Source organism: Pipistrellus kuhlii, unplaced genomic scaffold (assembly GCF_014108245.1).
Source record: "Pipistrellus kuhlii isolate mPipKuh1 unplaced genomic scaffold, mPipKuh1.p scaffold_m20_p_24, whole genome shotgun sequence".
Lineage (NCBI taxonomy): Eukaryota > Metazoa > Chordata > Mammalia > Chiroptera > Vespertilionidae > Pipistrellus > Pipistrellus kuhlii.
In genome coordinates this window covers 6,993,189-7,012,896 of record NW_023425523.1, presented here as the reverse complement: position 1 = coordinate 7,012,896, position 19,708 = coordinate 6,993,189, and the positions used below count along the sequence as shown (strand labels likewise).

General features: G+C 39.2%; 1 protein-coding gene across 1 annotated transcript in view; it reads right to left on the bottom strand.

The window, feature by feature from the left end:
- Positions 1-19,708, bottom strand: part of COL11A1 (collagen type XI alpha 1 chain) — a 146,215-nt gene that overhangs the window by 45,063 nt on the left and 81,444 nt on the right. The window contains exons 29-37 of the mRNA XM_036452783.2: positions 19,119-19,172; positions 17,128-17,235; positions 15,669-15,722; positions 11,711-11,764; positions 11,543-11,587; positions 11,353-11,406; positions 11,207-11,251; positions 8,259-8,312; positions 3,160-3,213 (exon numbers count right to left, since the gene is read on the bottom strand). Of these exons, the coding sequence (XP_036308676.1) occupies positions 3,160-3,213; positions 8,259-8,312; positions 11,207-11,251; positions 11,353-11,406; positions 11,543-11,587; positions 11,711-11,764; positions 15,669-15,722; positions 17,128-17,235; positions 19,119-19,172 (522 nt within the window). The remainder of the gene's footprint in view (positions 1-3,159; positions 3,214-8,258; positions 8,313-11,206; positions 11,252-11,352; positions 11,407-11,542; positions 11,588-11,710; positions 11,765-15,668; positions 15,723-17,127; positions 17,236-19,118; positions 19,173-19,708) is intronic.

Sequence of the window (19,708 nt, the reverse complement as noted above, 5' to 3'; positions counted from 1 at the left end):
TAAAAAAAAAAAAAAAGGTCAGAAAGCAAAGGGCAGCCACAGGTGGCCCCTCCCGCCCCATTTCTATCACAACCTTCCAGGCCTATAAGAATGTAACTTATTCTGAGCATCTCTAAGTATGTCCCATGCCTTTAGCGCCAAGGCCTGGTACCTCTCTGAATGATAGTGGTGTTCACATGGTCCTATCTTCAGTAGCCCTGCTCAGCTCCTGCAACCTCACCCTCTGGCTTCCTTCCTGGAGTCAATCAGTCTCACTTTTGCTCTTCCAGTTTGGCTGCTGCCTTCTATTTTTCCCAGCGATAACTGTCTTTCCCAAAGAACCCACCTCCTCACGATGTGCCCAAACAGGACCCCTTTATTTTGTCATTTTTGCCACCAACTATGATTCAGGCTTCGTTGGCTCTGGGACTCGCTTGTTTGTCTTTCGGTGGTCAGGCACCTACAGAGCTCTCATTGTAACAGCTGGGTTCAACTGAATCTTATTTTTTCTATCAGCTTTCATCATCCTACTTTCCTATCCGCGCATAGTAACTGGGAGTAGGAGGGTGTGGGTGGTCTTAGCCTTGGTCTCTAAAGACCCATCTTTGCTCTCGAGATCTCCCCCGATTCTTCCATGGCTGCCCTCCCAAATCTCAGCCTTCTCTTGAATTCTTGGCTGAAGCTACCATTTGAATTGATGACTAAACCAAGATCAGCAAAATCTTTAATAATTTCACTGTCCTCGTTGTCTATATTAGGATCAATACAGGAATTGGCACTGTATTTCTGAAAGAGACTTAGGTTGTTTCAGTATAATAGAAACTATTTCTAATAATTCCCAGTGGTCTCAAAAAGATTTGGATGGTAAAATGTCAGATTGAACTGGCAATTCAAGGATTTCTGACTGATGGCAAAATTCCAATATAAAAAAATATCCATTTTGCTAAAATAAGGTGACACATATATAGCAAAATACAGCTACTTTAAATTCTTGTATAAGGTAATCTTTTCAATCCCAGTCAGAGTGTACACACACACACACACACACACACACGCGCGCGCGCGCACACACACACACAGAGAAAGGTTCCTGGCAATAGGATTATTCACTGTTTCTCTTAAAAGTGGATTTGGCCCAGCCAGCCTGGCTCAATGATTGAGTGTCGACCTTTGAATCAGGAGGTCATGGTTCTATTCCTGGTCAGGGCACATGCCCAGGTTGCAGGCTGGATCCCCAGTGTGGGGCATGCAGGAGACAGCTGATTGATAATTCTCTCTCATTGATATTTTCCCCCTCTCTCTCCCTTTCTCTCTGATATCAATAAAAAAATATTTTTTAAAGTGGATTTGAAATCTGAAATACAATTTTCCAGAAATAATGCTAGCTTTTGTCTAAGAGAAGCTACTCAATGAGAACACCCATTAGTTAATATGTTATTTTTCCTCTTTGTTTAAATTTAAATATATAATATGGTTACTCTGGAGAAAAGTGGAATCTCTTATTAAATTGAAGACTAAAGGGATTTTATAATTAAATTTCTCTAGGTATCTCTCCCTTCACAGACATTTTGGGAATATTACAGAATTATTCCCACAAAGCTCTACCAGGACTTGGTTAAAAATGATTGACGGCAATATTTAAATGAGAATGCATTTGCAAATTTGAATGTAGATTTTTCTTTAGAGGGTTTATTTTATGCTCCTCATGTAGCTATCTTTCCTGGGAGAAAACTCAACCAATTTTACTCTTTGGTCTCACTAAATCATTCTGAAATGTATTTTTGAAATACAAGACTTTGAAGTTTATAATCTGACCAAAGTGGAAAAGTTCTTACACTAAGAACTGTCACTTGGTGAATGACACAAGGCTACGCAGAAAATCATGTTTTCAGATTTGTTATCATGGACTGTGATGCGACTTCAAATACACCTTTGTGCTCACAGAATGCCCTAGAATGTTTTGGAGCCTCATCCTCAAAGGTAGTATGTGTGGTTGTTTCCTTAAGAACTCTGGGCCCTAACTGGTTTGGCTCAGTGGATAGAGCATTGCCTACAGATTGAGGGTCCCAGGTTCAATTCTGGTCAGTGGCATGTACCTTGGTTTACGGGCACATGCCCAGTAGGAGGTGTGTGGGAGGCAGCTGAGTGATGTTTTTCTCTCATCGTGTTTTCAACTTTCTATCCCTTTCCCTTCCTCTCTGTAAAAATCAATAAAATATATTTTTTTAAAAAGAAATCTGGATAAAATTAACCAACAATGAGAAGCCAAAATAGGATTCCAAGTCAACATGCTAAGCCATGATGATTTGTTTAAACTCACACCCCACTGGCATAGCCGGACACCTGGTTTTGTGATGGTGGCAGAGTAAACCCACAAACCCAGGAGGGTCTGTAAGGCATAGCTGAGCTTCCAGTGTCCCCTCTGCCCTAATCGTGTACTCAGTGTTATACTGTTCATAACTTTAGAATAACATGCAGTTACATGTTCCCATTTGTATGTTTCTACTGGAGGCAAGAGGATGCATCTGACTTAGTTCCAAACCAATGATAGCCTGTGGTTTCAACATCAGAAAGTACTGCATCCTTTTGTTCTGGAGAGAAGAATGTGTCATCTGCATGGCTTACTTTACTGTGTTTCCTTTAGAGGGTGGAAGGGTGATAGGGTTGGTTGGAAGATACCTGTAAACAAAGACTTCAGTGAAAGGGCCAAGGTGGAGGCATCACAACGACAAGCAAATCAACTAACATACCATACCCTCAAGTCTGTTCTTTCAGATGTTTAGATACAAACACGGTTCTATTTATGCATTTGTATTTTAATAAGAGTTTCAATAGGCCCAGTGGCGTGGCTCAGTGATTGAGGGTCAAACTATAAAACAGAAGGTCACAGTTCAATTCCCAGTCAGGACACGTGCCCGGGTTTCAGGCTCAATTCCCAGTGTGGGGCGTGCAGGAGACAGCCGATCAATGATTCCCTTTCATCACTGATGTTTCTATCCTTCTCCTCTCCCTTCCTCTCTGAAATCATTAAAAGTATATATATTTAAAAAAAAAGAATTTTAATAGAATAAATTTCTCCATTGTCCTTAACCTGGTAGTTGATAAATAATAAAGAAGCTTTCTGTTAAATGATGAGGTGCTAGAGATGGACCATTTCAATCAGAAGGGGGGGGCACTTACAGTCTCTCCACGTTGCCCAGGGTGCCCTGGCAGGCCATCCTTCCCAGGTGGTCCCTAAAATCACAAAATGCCACATGCGATAAATATGTATGACTTGTATAGTCTCATGCAATATGTTAGAATTTATATATATATATGAATTTTATCTGAACTGAGACCAAGAAAAAATTGTACAACCCTAATCTGAACATTTTACATTTAAATTCTCTTCATTAGTATTTACCTATTTAAAAGGAATATTGACATATATTTGTTTTTATTTTTGCAAAAATGTTAGTTCTTTAGTACTTGAAATATGAATATACTTTGCCCTCCTTTTGCTGATCAATTTCAACCCATCAAGACTTGGAAAGGAGAGACAGTGCCCTCTAGTGGTGATCAGAGCTTCTAACTGACAGTGTAAAGCACATGTGTCAAACACAAGGCCCACGGGCCAAATCCGTCCCGCCAGGCCTTGCAATGTGGCCCACACCGCGCTGTCATCACTGCACTCCGCTGCGTTTCCATCACAATGACAGTTTATGACTGTTCAGTAAACCATTCGGCCCGCGATTTAGGCTGAATTTTAGATTTTGGCCCCTTCTCTGATTGAGTTCGACACCCCTAGTGTAAAGGAACACAAACTAAACAATGGCAGTTACTTCTCAATTGCTTCAAGAAAAGAAAAGAAGGTACTACACGCTCAATTTTAGACACCCTCAGGACCAATTTCCCCAGTCGCATTGCTCAGATTTTCTCAGAAGCATCATGCTTGTTGAGCGCTGGAGAGCAGGGCTACTATGCTGTCCTTTTTTGCACAGGATGCTTATCTTTGTCATGAGGGAAGAAATAAATGAAGCAATTAACTAAGCACTTTAAGTAAACAACTCCGCGAGGTGCCTATGTTTCAGACACTCATTGGAAATATATGGCTTCTTTAGACTGCGTTAGGAATTATTCATCTTCCTCAGAAGCCATTCTAAGGATCAAGTTCACATTTCAAAACATGTCTATTAGAGGTAGGCAGGAAGAGCCTTGCCATTCTGGATAAATGAAGAAAAACCATCATTTTAATAACAGTATTTTGATGATGACAGATATACTTCTCATGATATGCTAAGCATTTAAATACATCTCTATTTGTTTAAACAAATGCGCTATGTACATTTGTACATAAATCTACTCTGCAGTATCATGCTTTTTCTATGATGAGTTGACTAAGGGACTTATTTAGAAATAAGCTCATTTTCACAATCACGTCCTTCCCTGGAATGAGCCTTTTCCTAGGTTGGCTCTAGCCCTTTGGGAAGAAGTTTCCTGGCCTCGCCTCTACCCATCTGCTCCCTGGTCTCATCGCTGGGGACACACAGGTCACCAGGTGAGTTAACAGCCTTAGTTAAGGGCTGCTGTTGAGATATTTCCGGAGATCATGGCTCATTCCAGGACTGGCTCATGTTTTCCAGCGATTCTGATGCCACCCTCCCCCCAAAACCAAAACTGGAATGTGTTTAACCAAGGCCCCCAAAATGGGATGCATTTAACCATCCCTTCGTTCCAAAGCAAACTTTACCTATCTATTGGGTCGGCAAGTAAGTAATTGCGGGTTTCACACATATATGGCTTCAGTTGAATTTTTAGGTTTGCAGACGTAGTAAAAATGTAAAACACATTTTGTTATTTGATAGTTGGCTATTCAGCTGTTAATCAATAAAAAAAGTTTTTTGATCTGTTTTGTAGTTTTCGTTTGGCGTTCGTTGAAAAATGGAAAATCAAAAGGAACACTTTCGTCATATTTTGATTTTTTATTTCCACAAAGGGAAAAACGCATCGCAAGCTCATAAAAAGTTATGTGCTGTTTATGGTGACGAAGCCTTAAAAGAATGGCAGTGTCAAAATTGGTTTGCCAAATTTCGTTCTGGTGATTTTTCACTCAAAGATGAAAAACGCTCTGGTTGTCCAGTTGAAGTTGATGACGCCCTAATCAAAGCAATAATCAATTCGGACTGTCACAGTACAACACGTGAGATTGCAGAGAAGCTTCATGTATCACATACATGCATTGAAAATCACTTAAAACAACTTGGCTATGTTCAAAAACTCGATACATGGGTTCCTCATGAACTGAAAGAATCACAGTTAACGCAATGCATTAGCAGCTGCGATTTGCTAAAGAAACGTAATGAAAATGATCCATTTTTAAAACGACTGATAACTGGCGATGAAAAATGGGTTGTTTACAACAATATCAAGCGGAAAAGATCGTGGAGCAGGCCAGGTGAACCAACTCAAACAACATCAAAAGCTGATATTCATCAAAAGAAGGTTTTGTTATCAGTTTGGTGGGATTACAAAGGAATTGTCTACTTTGAACTCTTACCACCCAACCGAACGATCAATTCTGATGTCTACATTGAACAACTAATGAAATTAAACAATGCAGTTGAAGAAAAGCGGCCCAAATTGACAAATCGAAAAGGTGTTGTATTCCATCATGACAATGCAAGGCCACACACATCTTTGGTCACTCGGCAAAAATTAATGGAGCTTGGTTGGGATGTTTTGCCACATCCACCATATAGTCCTGACCTTGCACCATCTGATTACTTTTTGTTTCGATCTTTACAAAACTCCTTGAATGGTAAAAATTTCAATAATGATGATGATGTCAAATCGTACCTGATTCAGTTTTTTGCTAATAAAAACCAGAAGTTTTTTGAACATGGGATTATGATGCTGCCTGAAAGATGGCAAAAGGTCATTGATCAAAATGGGCAATACATTACAGAATAAAGTTATTTAGTTCCATGAAAAAATTGTCTTTGATTTTCTTTAAAAAATCCGCAATTACTTACTTGCCGACCCAATATATATTAGGCAACGAATTTTGAGTTTTCCTCTTCTGAAAATAGAATGTATCTTATAACAGTTATATTATAGATCTTCATCGCCTCAAGTTAAAAATTACCTTACATGGAGAAACTGCTGACATGGACATGACATTAACATTCTAAACATGAATATCCCAAGCACTCAATCCATAATCCGCATTTGTACACGTGCATGTGTATATTGTGTATACACAGAATGCATTTCATGATTACAGTGAAGATGAACCGATTAACCTGCAGGAAGAGGAGGGTGCTCTAACCCTCCAACCGCATGTCTTCCTTCTCTATCAACTGTAGGAGGGCATTTCTTTCCTCAACATCACAATAATGCAGACCGGAGAAACGAGGGGTGCTTCTATAATATCTCATGCTCTCGTTTGGCTGGCCAGAGAAAGAGTGTAAAAGCACTCTGCTCCGCAGTGAAAGCCTTGCTCCTTAGCGCTGCCGTATCTCTCCAACCAGAGTGCGTTCTGTTCAAGTGGAGGCACTTCCACGTCTAATGCCTCGTACAGACAGAACTCACGCATGCTCAATGGCTCCAAACTCGCGGAAAAGGCCCGAGAGAACAGGCTGAGAAAGCCTGAGGGAGAGTGTGCCAAGTGGCTTTCTCCGACAATAAAATTACGTTGCATGAAGGGAAACAATTCTTAAACGTGTGCACACAAATAAATGGTGTGATAATGTGGAAGTTACAGATGACACTACTTTTTATGTTGCTAAAACAATGATGTATGCACATGGCTTCAAAATACTCATGAAAAGAATCCTGTGTGAAGTTATTACCCTACATTTAATATTAGCTATTTGCATGAATCGGTTTATAGCAATGCAGATAATCTGCTCTTGATCTGTTTGTAGTAAAACTGTAGTGTTAAACTAATAGTTAACATACTTGTACATGTGTCTGTGTAGATTGTACATACTGTCTGAAAGTTACTGTAGAAGGCAAGAGACTGCCTCAACATTTACTATTCAAGTCAGTATTTCACAATAAATAATTTATCTTCTGAAGATGTGAGCTGAAGTAACATTTGAAAGTAACTGAAATAGAGGGTTGTTCAAACTCAATAAGAACTGGAGAACATATGTAATTATTTATAAATTATTTCAACATGTTTTAAATATATAATGTAATCACATATAACGTTTACTTAAAATTTTAACATCTTAATTTAGAATGTTCTGAACGGTTCCTTTTTGCGTGACTTGTACTGAAGGCACCCAAGACCTACTGAATCAAAATCAAAATCTACATTTTTAACAAGGTGCCAGCATGATTTTTAACAGTGTGCACATGCAGGTCTAGAGGAGAACAGTGGTGAACAGGTTGAACCTTTGTCAGAACTACCTGGAGACTTCGAGGAGAGCTGATGTGCTGGTCCAGGGACCACACCTTCAGCACAGCCTCCTTAGACAGGTGGTGCCTGGGGCCAAAGGCTATGTCACCCCAAGTTTGTATGTTAAAACCCTAACCCTCGCCTGAACGGTGTGGCTCAGTGGTTGAGTGTCTACCTAAGAAGCAGAGGAGATTATGGTTTGATTCCTTGTCAGGGCACATGCCCAGGTTGCAGGCTCGATCCCCAGTAGGGGGCATAGAGGAGGCAGCCATTCCATGATTCTCTCATCATTGATGTTTCTTTCTTTCTCCTCTCTCTCTCTCTCTCTCTCTCTCTCTCTCTCTCTCTCTCTCTCTCTCTCTCTCTTCCTCTCTGAAATCAATATTTTTTTTAAAAAAAAACTTAGCCCTTAAGGTGCTGTTATTGAGGGGAGACCTTTGGCAGGTGGTGCAGTCATGAAGATGGAACCCTCCTAAATGGGATCGGTGACTTACAACACGTGCCCGGGAGAGCTCCCCCATCCCTTCCGCCAGCGAGGACAGGGAGAAGTCTGCGACCCACACGTATTTTGAAGGACACATCAGATATCACAGTTTTTCATGCCATGAGTGACATTAGTGATGGCAGAGGAGAGAGAATAATATTCGTGTTGTTCTAGTGTTGATACACTTTGAAAGAATATTTAGTAAGATACAATTACATTAAACCAGAAATACTCAGTAAACATCACAAAGTGAAAATACCTGTAGAATTTGACGTTGTTCATTGAAACTTTGTTTTTATAGGAATTATCATCAATATGTGTATCGAAAAATGATTTAAATATAAGCTGTGACTCTCAAAAATGTCAACACATTCTCAGTGAAGAAAGACAGAGAAGAGCTCTCACACTTACAGGAGGGCCTTTCGGTCCTGGGAATCCAACCGGACCCTGAGGTCCTTGCGGGCCCTGAAAGTCAAGAGCAGGGGGAATATGAGAACATGCTTACAACACGCTTACAACACGCCTTGATGCTACAGAGGAAGCACAATGGTGAGCTCAACCATAAAATTGTTTTTGTTACTACTTCATAACTGTAACTTTGCTGCTGTTATGAATCATAATGTAAATATCTATGTTTTCCAATGGTCTTAAGCAACCCTGCTATGTCTCAACCTGCCGAGACCCACAGGTTGAGAACCGCTGCTCTAGAGCCTAAGACCATCAGAAAACACAGATATTTACATTACAATTCATAACAGGAGCAAAGTTACAGTTATGAAGTCGTAACGAAAATAATTTTATGATTGGGGGTCACCACAACATGAGGAGCTGTATTAAAGGGTCGAGGCATTAGAAAGGTTGAGGACCACTGTTTTAAATGGACTTTCTCAATATTCTGACTCTATAGTCATATAAACTAAAAGGAAGCAAATAAGTGGTTTGCTAAAAAAAAGACCAGAGAAGACGCCTTTAACTAATCTCTGCACTTTAAGCAGGCTACTTTGGAAGATTGTACCTCATTTCACTCACTTCCTCAGACAAAATAAAGATGAAACACGGGGTCTTTCTTTATAACATTCCACAAGAGAGTGTTGACATATGCTTTTTGAATTAATCAAAAGTTTCCAGGTGGGGTAAAAAATACATACAGACTCTGCAAAAATAGTATTGAAACTCAACGAGAATTGCCAGATAAAATACCCAGTGTCTAGTGAAATTTGAATTTTGGGTAAATAATGAATAATTTTAGTATGTCCCAAACATTTCAAGGGGCATAATTATGTCACAAATTATTCACTGTTTATGTAAAAGTCCAATTTAATTGGATGTCTCACTTATTTCACTTATTTTGATTTTGTTTTGTTTCGTTTTTGCCAAATCTGGTCATCTCAGAGCCAAATGAATGCTGTATTAACCAAGTCTTTACTAACAGGCACCTCTAAGCTTCAAATAATTGAGTATGAGTGGTCATATTTAACTTGTAGGATATCCTATATTTGTATGTTATTTCTATCAGTTTTCAGTTGTGTGCCTAAGATGTAACTAAACAGTTCATTATAAAAAATTTTTACAGAGAATGAGGGTACACTACGGAGGAAATGTCCACCAACCCCACAGAATACAAGAAATACGTTCCATATATTTTAAACACGTATAAATGTTTCTTGAAAATTGTTCCCAGCTAACTTGAAAATTTTTTTTCTTTTGGGTCAGCCTTTAATTTTATCTTCAAAATATCCTCTTCCTATTCTTGAAGAGTTTTTGCAATTACACTTAAGCATGCTATTAGGTCTGTGTTGTGCTCCAAAATAAAATTGTAAAGACGTGGCTGATCATGAAATTTTGGAAAGCACAAGTAATACGTAAAGAAAAACTAGTTTGTGCTTTAAAGACAAAATTCATAGTTGTGCTTCGATTTCTTAAATGCTTCTACTTCATTTAGTGATTCAGCCATCCTAATTAATTTAACTGGATCTTATTAACATGACTTGGTCCATTAAAAATTTCAAAATTTTTTGAACTCATTTATGAGTTCAAAATCTACAGGATAGACTTAATTTGAGGATAGTTCAATAGTAAGAAAGATTTAGTGGAAAGTTTAATTAAATTAAATAAAAGCCAAAGCTGGAAATGACTATAAGTATTTATTTTTTTGTCTTAACCTGACATTTGTCACAAATACCAACTTTATTCAAAAAAATTTACTTATTCTCAGTTTTAAGTTACACACTGTAGGATATTTTTGTGAAACTTCTTTATAAATTCCAAAAAATGATATAAAAATATATATCTGATTGCATTCATACTAAAAATAATTATAGAATGTTTAAAATGAGTTTAATTTCTTTCACAGTAATTCAATTTAATATTTAAAATTATTTCAAGAAGATAGCTTTTCAAAATTAGACTACAAAAATGATCCTTTTTGCCAAAAAACCTAAAATAAAGGGCATGCTTACTCATTTGTATTTATTTAGCTTGATTTTACATCAACTGGAAATAGTTTTTCTATTTACTGGAATAGATGTTTCATCTTGATTTGAGTGCATATGGGTTGTGACTTAATGGCCACGGGAAGCTTGCATTTTGCCAGCATCATGCTGCTGGCCAGCTCATGAACACAAGGAATATCACTGAGTGACATAAGCAAAGCGAAGAAGACAGAAGTCTATGTGCCCATTTAAAGAAAAAACATTTGGCTTCAGTTTAACAGTGACTCTTGAACCAATTACAGGTGTTATTTCTCTCATTTCTGTGACAAAATCAGTAGCACATAGCCTGTGTTCAAAAGAAAGATAAACCCTGGCCGGTGTGGCTCAATTGGTTGGGTATTGTCTGGTTCAATTCTCTGTCAGGGCACACACCTGGATAGTGAGCTCGATCCCCAGTGGGCATGTGCAGGAGGCAGCCCCATCGATGTTTCTCTCCCTCCCCACTCCCTTCCTCTCTAAAAATCGGTAAACATTTTTTCAAAATAGAAAGATGTCATAGCCAGTTGGCTCACTGGATAGAGTGTCAGCCTACAGACTGAAAGATCCCAGGTTCGATTCCAGCCAAGGGCACGTACTAAGGCTGGAGGCTCCTCCCAGCCTGGGCCCTGGTCTGGGCTCGTGCAGGAGGCAACCAATCGATGTGTTTCTCTTACATCAATGTGTCTGTCTCCCTCTCTATAAAAAAATATTCTCGGGTGGGCATTAAAAATAAATAAAAAGTAGAAAGATGAAGCTTTTTTCAGAGAATAGGCATGTTTCAACTCTCTTTGGATTTTGTGGTGCAGAAACAGGTTCCCTGCCCTAGAAACGTGATCACTTGCAAAATCTTCCTATAGATTCTATGTGACGTGGCCGTCTCATACTTACTCTCTCTCCAGGAGGGCCTGGGGGGCCATCGCCGCCCGAAGTGCCCTGCCAATAACAGAAGGAAAAATGCAGTGAGATTGCTGCTCCCAGCACCGGCTCCGACGGAGCCCTTACAGCAAAGCTCGCCAAACAGGCGCTGACAGTACCTTCGGGCCTGGCTTCCCGGTGGGGCCGCGCGCTCCTCTGGACCCTCGAGGACCCTGCAGGGAACAGAAGACCATGTGGTTCTCAGGCCCCGCCACACCAGAGGCACCGGAGACATTTTTATTTCCGGAGAAAAGCATCTTAGAACATTAAGTCCGCAATGAACACGTGGACTGAATGTCAGGTACCCACCGTGGGACCGCGCTGCCCGCGAGGGCCCGGCTTGCCCGCGACGCCCTGCCAAAGACAGTGGAGACAGGGTCAGGTTAGCAGGCACAGGGGACTCCCTGTCTGGCCAGAGGGGTCCTCAGGCAAGAATATTACACTAGCCCGTCTGGGCATTATACTTAGGCATCGTACCCGTGCGCCTTTCTCTCCGTTGGCCCCTGGGAAGCCGGGAAATCCGGTGGAACCCTGCGGAGATGAAAAGGACACACTGTGAACTGGGTAGCTGACAGTTAAGCCACCAGCAGGACATCTCTGAGGACATAGTGCTTCTCACAAGCTGGTTACATGCGAGTGAGAAGTGCATCTTTAATGAGACGTACAAACTCCACCCCATGGATTTAAGGATGACTTACAGGGGCGTCGGCAATCCTGGGGGCATCGGAAGCATGAACGGATAAAACAGACTTTCAGTTTTTTGCTTTCGGAGAAATCATGAATCAGATATGTCATTAGTCATATTGGAAAACAGCAACTACAGGGCATGTTATAGTCAGTCAATGGTTAACATCTAACCCTTCCTACTTGCTTCAACTCTGAAGAGGAATCCTATGTTTCAATATGAATAATAACATATTAAAATGAACATTTTATAATCTTGTCCTGAATTAACACTCTGGGATGAGTCTACACAGCACTCTCCATTGACTAATTTCATGTTTTTGGACCCGGATGAAGTCACAGATGCTGAACACATCCCCCCACCTTCGCCGTGTGACGTTTGACTGTGGTCCAGGATCACAGTCCCGCTCTGGGCATTTCAAAAACATAAGTTCAAAACTTGTCTTTGTCAAGCATTCACCTAAATACTTTGGGGTGTTCCTCATTCTCCTTGAACATAGTTGTTGTTTTTTCTTCTGTGAAATGAGGGCAGTCAACATCTTACAGGTACTAAAGAATTTGGGGGAGGTTGGAATCAAGGAAGGCAAGGTATAAAATTGACAATGAGCTCAGAGATAGAGCGTTAACCTATGAACCAAGAGGTCAGAGTTCAATTCCCAGTCAGGGGACATGCGTGGGTTGTGGGCTCAGTCCCCAGGAGAGAGCATGCAGGAAGCAGCCAATCAATGCTTCTCTCTTATCATTGATGTTTCTAACTCTCCTCTCCCTTCCTCTCTGAAATCAATCAATCACTATATATGTTAAAAAATGACGATAGCAATAAATAATGGCTAAAGATATAAGCACAGTAAAAGCATTGTCATTTTCTCTATAAACAGTCACACTTTATAAATGAAATATACTCTAATTCCATTTCTCCTTGTGCACATGTCCAGACTTCCATCTGCTCAGAGATTCCTGTGAACAGGACTGTGGCTGTTTGCCTCCGTATTATCTCATTTAAAGAGCAGATTAGGGCTCCAATCCGAGCTGTTCAACTTGCTAATTATCAGACCCCGGGACGGAGTAGAAGAGGACATGCTTCCACAAACTCAGGTTTCCTGTTTAGACCACTGTGGGAATTCAATGCAGCAACGAGTGAGATGTCCATCAAAGAGTAGAAGGCGGTCCTAGTACAATGAAAGGAAGTGCAATGAAGCCTTCTTTGACTGGAATACACTTTTTGCTTTTCTTTAACGCACTCGTTTGGATTGAAGCACCTCTTAATGCTTCTCCAAGTGATAGATGGCTTCTCTGTATCAGAAAAGCCTGGAGCAATGGCTAACATGGCCATCAGATCCCAAGCAGACCTCTGGTTCAGGAATCCACATTACTGTGGCTTGAGAGCCACATGAGGCTCTTTGGCGTCTTGAGTTTTTAGCAAGAGCCAGCTTAGAAGGACCCTAATTAAGTTAATAACAATGTACCTACCTGTATAGTTTAAGTTTAAAAAACCTGGCTCTCAAAAGAAATTTCAATCGTTGTCCTGCTAAAATTTGGCTCTGTGGACTAATGAGTTTGCCAACCACTGCTTCAGGTCTTACATACAAAATGGAGGCCATCAATTCCCACATCCTCCCCACGTCAGGAAAGTGTGCAAAGCCCATGGCAGTTGATGGTCAACACTAACCTGAACACCCGGCTAAGCTATTTCTCTGACCCATTTCCCAATTTCTCTTCTGCTCAGAGATGACCATGTCCGACCAGAGGACAAATGTCAGGATGCATAATGTTCACATAATGGGGGACATGTCTGCAAATTACATTTCTGAAGGCTTTCAGAGCCTCTTTTCTTTCTCTACGGAGAATCAGATAGTTGTGTCTGGTACAGTATTACTTTAGGATATGCTGGGAATTTGATAAGCAACTGTAACTGAATATGAAAATAATTTACTTTTATCAGATTGTATTTAGGAACAAACATTCACTTCTGTCCCAAGGGGCCTAGAGGAGTAACACATTTCGAGAAATGCCACTAAAACAAATGGCTCTTATGCATCCATTTCATTTTTAATAAATTTATTTTCTTATATAGCTTCTAAGAAATTTATGGGAAACAGACAAAAAGATTTAAATCTATTTAAAATCCCCTGCTTCCACATAGGAAAGTTATCTTTGAAGTTATCTTTGATGTGCCAATCATTTTTTACTGTAGAGCTGAGAAACATAAATGGTTTCTGAGCACAAAATAAAATGTATGAAGAAAAGTTATAGAGAATAATAAAGACTAAAATTTCAAACTCAAAGAATATTGAACAGAGAATTGACCAGCAAAACACAGCAAAACATAAAGATGTCAAACTCATCAAAGGAAATTCAAGTAACATGAAAGTTGTATTTTTAGATCAAAACACCAGCATGACTATATTCATCTTCCTAATTAGATCAATGATTCTGGGAGTAACTGCAGAGAGCTGACCTCACAAGCTGACTTGTGAGAAAGGCTTGGCATTTGAAGAGAAGGAAACTGAGAGGCAGGACAGGGGAGCGGGGGATAGAAGATAACGGGACAATTCCTGATCAGTGCTTGAAACACAGCCACAGACGGGAATGATGGCTGTATTAGTTTAAAGTCAGAGACATAGGGCTCTCATTTTACTAGATCATGTTCACCTCCTACCACCAAGGAGATATGAATTATAATATGTATAATATGTATTTTCTAGAAAATAATTTTTCTAGAAAAATTACAAGACCACACAGTAAGCCTAAAATAGTGTTGTCACATAACGATGCATGCTTATTTTCACGTTTGTGAGGAGAAAGGACATTTCTCTCTCCCATTGACTGTGAAGCTTCTTAATAAATAAATGTTTGGGGATTGCTATATAATTAGGATTTATTTCTACCTGTTATCCCTGTCAAGCCTGAATGGGTCAAACAGAGATGGATGGTAGATATACAGGTAGATACACAGATAGATAATCTCATGGGGGTTTAACAACCTTAATATCAATAAACCAAGATGTATATATTAACTCGCTTAACCATTTTCCTGTATCTAGTCAATGCAACAAGTGCAGCCCTAACAACGTTCTATCATTAGCTTGAGAAAAATTAGCACACCAGGGTAAACAAGTATTTTTACAACCATCTATGTTTATCCATAACATAGGTATACTTCAATTAGGAAAACATAGCATTTGAGTGGTGGAGGGGGTTGAATGGTGCCCCCCCCAAAAAAATATATATATATTTGACATAGAAACATGGAACAGATGGATAAATCTCAGAGGGAAGAGGGGTGGGGAGGCAGGAAGAGACTAACCAAATGTACACACATGTATGCATAGCTCCTGGGCATAGACAAGAGGGTGGAGAAGGCCTGGTGGGGGGGGGGGCGGTGCGGGGTGGAGGAGGTCGATGACGGGGAGGGGAGGCATCTGTAATACTTTCAACAATAAAGATAAACTTAAAAATAGAAATAAATGCATTAGATAAAGTAGATAGACTTATAATGGGAAATAACTGCACTGGAATACAGTTATCAAAATTATTTTTAAAAATTGTGATAGGATTATAGTCTATGTGCTTTTTTGATATTATAACACACTTTAGATTTTGAATGAGTGGAAGTGAAATTTCAAGATATTGTCATATTATGTTACCCTATCTCCCCCCCACAAAAAAAGAGAGAGAAAGGTAACCAATTTTAACCGTTTCTACAAAATGTTAGTAAATAAACTCTAAAAAACCAAGCTAATTATTTTACCTTTGGACCTTGTCTTCCTGGATACCCAGGCAATCCTGGAACACCAAGTTTCCCCTAAAGTTAAAAAAAAAAAAAAAAAATTCTAGGTTGAATTAAGCTTAAATTATAATTTTCGTCATTTTTCTAGAAGAACCATGTATTTGTACACTACAAAGAAAGATCTGAAAGTTTCCGCCACGCTTTCCCTCTATTTCTTCATCCAAAGAGGAAAAGGATGCTTCAGACACGTTTCTAATCAGCCAATGGCCACTCGCTCCCCGTGGTGGCTGAGTGACAGGGCCTCTGGGCACAGAGCCTGGGCAAAGTGAGAGCTGGGAGCCGCGGGGAGCGGCCAAGCCTGAGTAAAGAAAACACCTGAGCTCTTTCAACATCGCATGTTACTGAAAGTTATTGATGTTGATGAGAAAGTCCATCCTTTGGATAAAAGTATTTCAGTTCTCACTATAAATATAAAGCCAGCATTCACAAGTTCTTTACCCTTGTCTCGCTGAGTAAGTTAAATAACTGTATTAAATCCTGATCCATAAGGACACATATGTAATACCTTAATTAATTAAAATAAAATTAAAAAATAAAATAAATAAAATTTAAAAAAAGAAAAGAAATTCTGACCCAATTTTGAGCAGTTTCTCCTTTTTATTCTCTCAGGTATCTGCATCAATAAGTATATATAGGTTGCAAGTTATAGCTAAGTAGTGATTTCTGTGAAGTGTTAACTCCTGCAGGTGGTCGCTCCAATATACAGCCATGTGGAGTGCAATGAGATTACATCTCCATCTAAAAAATGCTGAAACCAACGATACGTACCAGTGGTGTCCAAAGATGTGTAACAAGTAAGTACTTGGAGGATTAAAACGCTATACTAACAAAAAAAAATGGCCCCCCTGGAAAACCATTAACTTAAAAACCATAGATGGAGAGGAAACCAAATTAAATTGATGAATAAATGATGTTTGTGGAATTTTACTGTGATTCATTTTTCTTAAGATTTTATGAAAGCGCACTTTATAAAGTAATGTGCCAAAGTCTTACACATTAGACCCATATAGTATCAGTCTTCCTTACGTACATTTAGACAAAATAAAAACAAGTCCAAGTTACTATGTACTACATTAAAAGACGAGCAGTACTTAATGAACGAGGTATTTTACTAGATGAAGCACGGTCAAAGGTTAGGATTAGGATTTCTGACCTTGCCGTTACAGACTGAACTAAAGAGCTGTCCGATTCCAGGTCAGCCCTGCACAGATGGACAACAGGCAGGCCAGCCCTGCGGGCACTGGGTTGTGTGTGCAGAGAAGGAAATCACTTAGCAACGCCTTCCTGTCACTAAGTGGCTCATAACTATTTATGGACATGCTTGGATTTAGTAGGATCCTCTACATTCTCGGCACAGATCATTAAAAAACACTTTTGAGTAACCATGGAGCGTTTTCTGTGGGCTTAGTTGCTCACTGACCTTCTCTCCGGCTTGACCAGAAGGACCAGGGTCCCCCGTGGGACCTGCTCGACCTTTAGGACCTTCAGGGCCATCTTCTCCTCTGGGACCTAATTGACCGACTTCTCCCTGAAATGCACAGCAACAACATTTTTGAAACTTAAAACAGACTGGAGACTGAGTGGCAGAGAGTACAGCCTGTCACAGTCACCTTCTTCACCTCCTGACCTGTCTGCTCATGTTTTATCTATGACAACAAGGCTTGGGAGTGTTTGACGTTAGTTAATTAACAAACAGTTGATATAGTTTGACACTGGACAACCTAAGGAAGCCCATGCTACTATGTGTCATATTAAATTGATTTTTATGCATCTGTGTTGCATAACAAAGAGAGAAAATAAGATTCAAGGTTAGATAATATAGGGTGGCAGGAGATGCCAGTCCCATTATACCACTTTGTAACAATTATTTTGACCTACATGCAATTGAGAAGTAATATATGCAATAACAGATGGTATACCATACAACTTTCACTAAAAACCTGTATTAATTTTTTAACCAGTTTCCTCCTAGTAAATTTTCTTTTTAAATTCTCTGCCCGCCCCTTAATTGCCAAAAATAAAGACTTAAATTTGCAAGGGAGATAAAAGATCAACCGAAAAACTTGTGTGCATGTATATAACCGTAACCAATGGATGCAAAACTCTGGGGGGTGAGGGCATGTATGGGAGTGGTGTGTGTGTGTGTGTGTGGGGGGGCAATGGTAAGATATGTACACATATAATACCTTAATAAATTTTTTTTTTTTTTTTTGCAAAGGCGTCCTTCCTCCCCTTGCAACCAGGAAGGACAGGAACTTATCACTGGAGACAATGAGTCCTTTATCAACGGGGAGGGAGCCAGAGCAGACACCGGGGATGGGGGTGGGGGTGGGGGTGGGGGGAGGTTTGCTGCAACACATTTTACTAAAGAACCCTTAGTTTCCCTTTTACATGCCTTCCAACTATCTGCAGTCCTAGGAACTCAAGTCCTCTTCCTGTGTCTCATCACTTCTCTAAAAATGACTTGTTCCTTTTCTAAAAGGCTAAGTATCGTAAGCCAAAGTGCCAACCACCCCTTTGAGCTACTACTAGTTATCGCTGAGTGCTCCCAGGTTTAAACATGATGCACTAGCCAGCAAACTTCTCTTTATTTTCTCTTGCTAACCTTCTGTTGTCAGGCTGATTTGAAAGGACTCCAGCCAGAGAACCTATCGAGATAGTAGGAAAAAATAACTGTTCCTCTGACAACAGCAATTTCAGAAATCACTATTTGGAATGTTTTTTTTAAAAAAACATTCTCCATCTAAAATTCTCCATTTTAGATGTGGTTTTCATCTGCACAAGGTACTAGGATATGAAAGTTGTAGTCACTATTCTGGGAACAGGCTTTATATGAACTTTAGGGAATCAAAATGTTCTAGTTTGCTTCTTTTGCAAATTGATCAGCTACTATTATATTAGTTGTTAAATAAATCTTCCCAATAAAATATTAGTTTATTTTAGGTGACTCACATTTTTGTTTGTTTTCTAGATACTCATTACCAGAAAAAAAGGTTTTTTAGTCAAAAATTCAAAACCACCATATAGTACAAATTCATACAAGTTGCAGGTATATATAATAGTTTCCAGGCAACATAGCTCACTATATGCAATTAAATTGAGAAGAAATCCATTATGTTACTTCTTTCAAGCAATTTTAGCATCGATTTTTTAAAATGTCTATAAACAATATGGAAACTTAATAGAACATCTAAAAGACAATTGATTATATTATCTTCACAAAGATTAAAATACCTAACTTTTATATAAGAACCACGTGAGTAATATCTTGTGTAATATTTTATTTTTCCTGTGCTGATACTTCCAATGTTTAACTAAAAGAGTATGCACACATGCACACAGAGACACACACACACACTCATGCACATTCACACACTCATGTACATAATTTATGTACTAGTTTTCACTTACTCTGTCCCCTTTAAGACCCATGTCCCCTTTGAATCCTGGGAAACCATCTTCACCCTAAAAATATAAGCAATAAAACAGGTGTTTGAATATAAAATCTGGCTAAGTACAATGTAAATACTGATAATTAGTGAAAATTCTGAGAAATGTGCATCCTCATTGTAAAACTTCCTCCTCCTTATTCTAACCCTTTCCCCAGTATCCTTCCATTTTACCACAATTAATCAAGTCTTTAAATAATTTTCTAAGTTAATGAATAAAATAATCTTTAAATTTTGGAAATATTTTACAAATGTGTCCATTAAGCTTTCTCTATCTTATGGGGGATATAACTATTCTCTTATGACAACATGTATTCTGTGCTACTTGAAGAAAAAGTAAATATTTAAATAATTACCCGGTTAACTTTGGATTCCAAGAACTTTGAACTACCAAATTCAATGTGTTTACCCTTCACGTACTGATTTATACTGAAGAATTCTGTATCGTGCATTTTGTAGCATGTGCTTGAGATAAATGCTTTCCAGCTCAACTTGTCCTCTGTCTAATCACCTCTGTATAGGTGGAGAGTAAGCAAATCAATATTTTCCTTT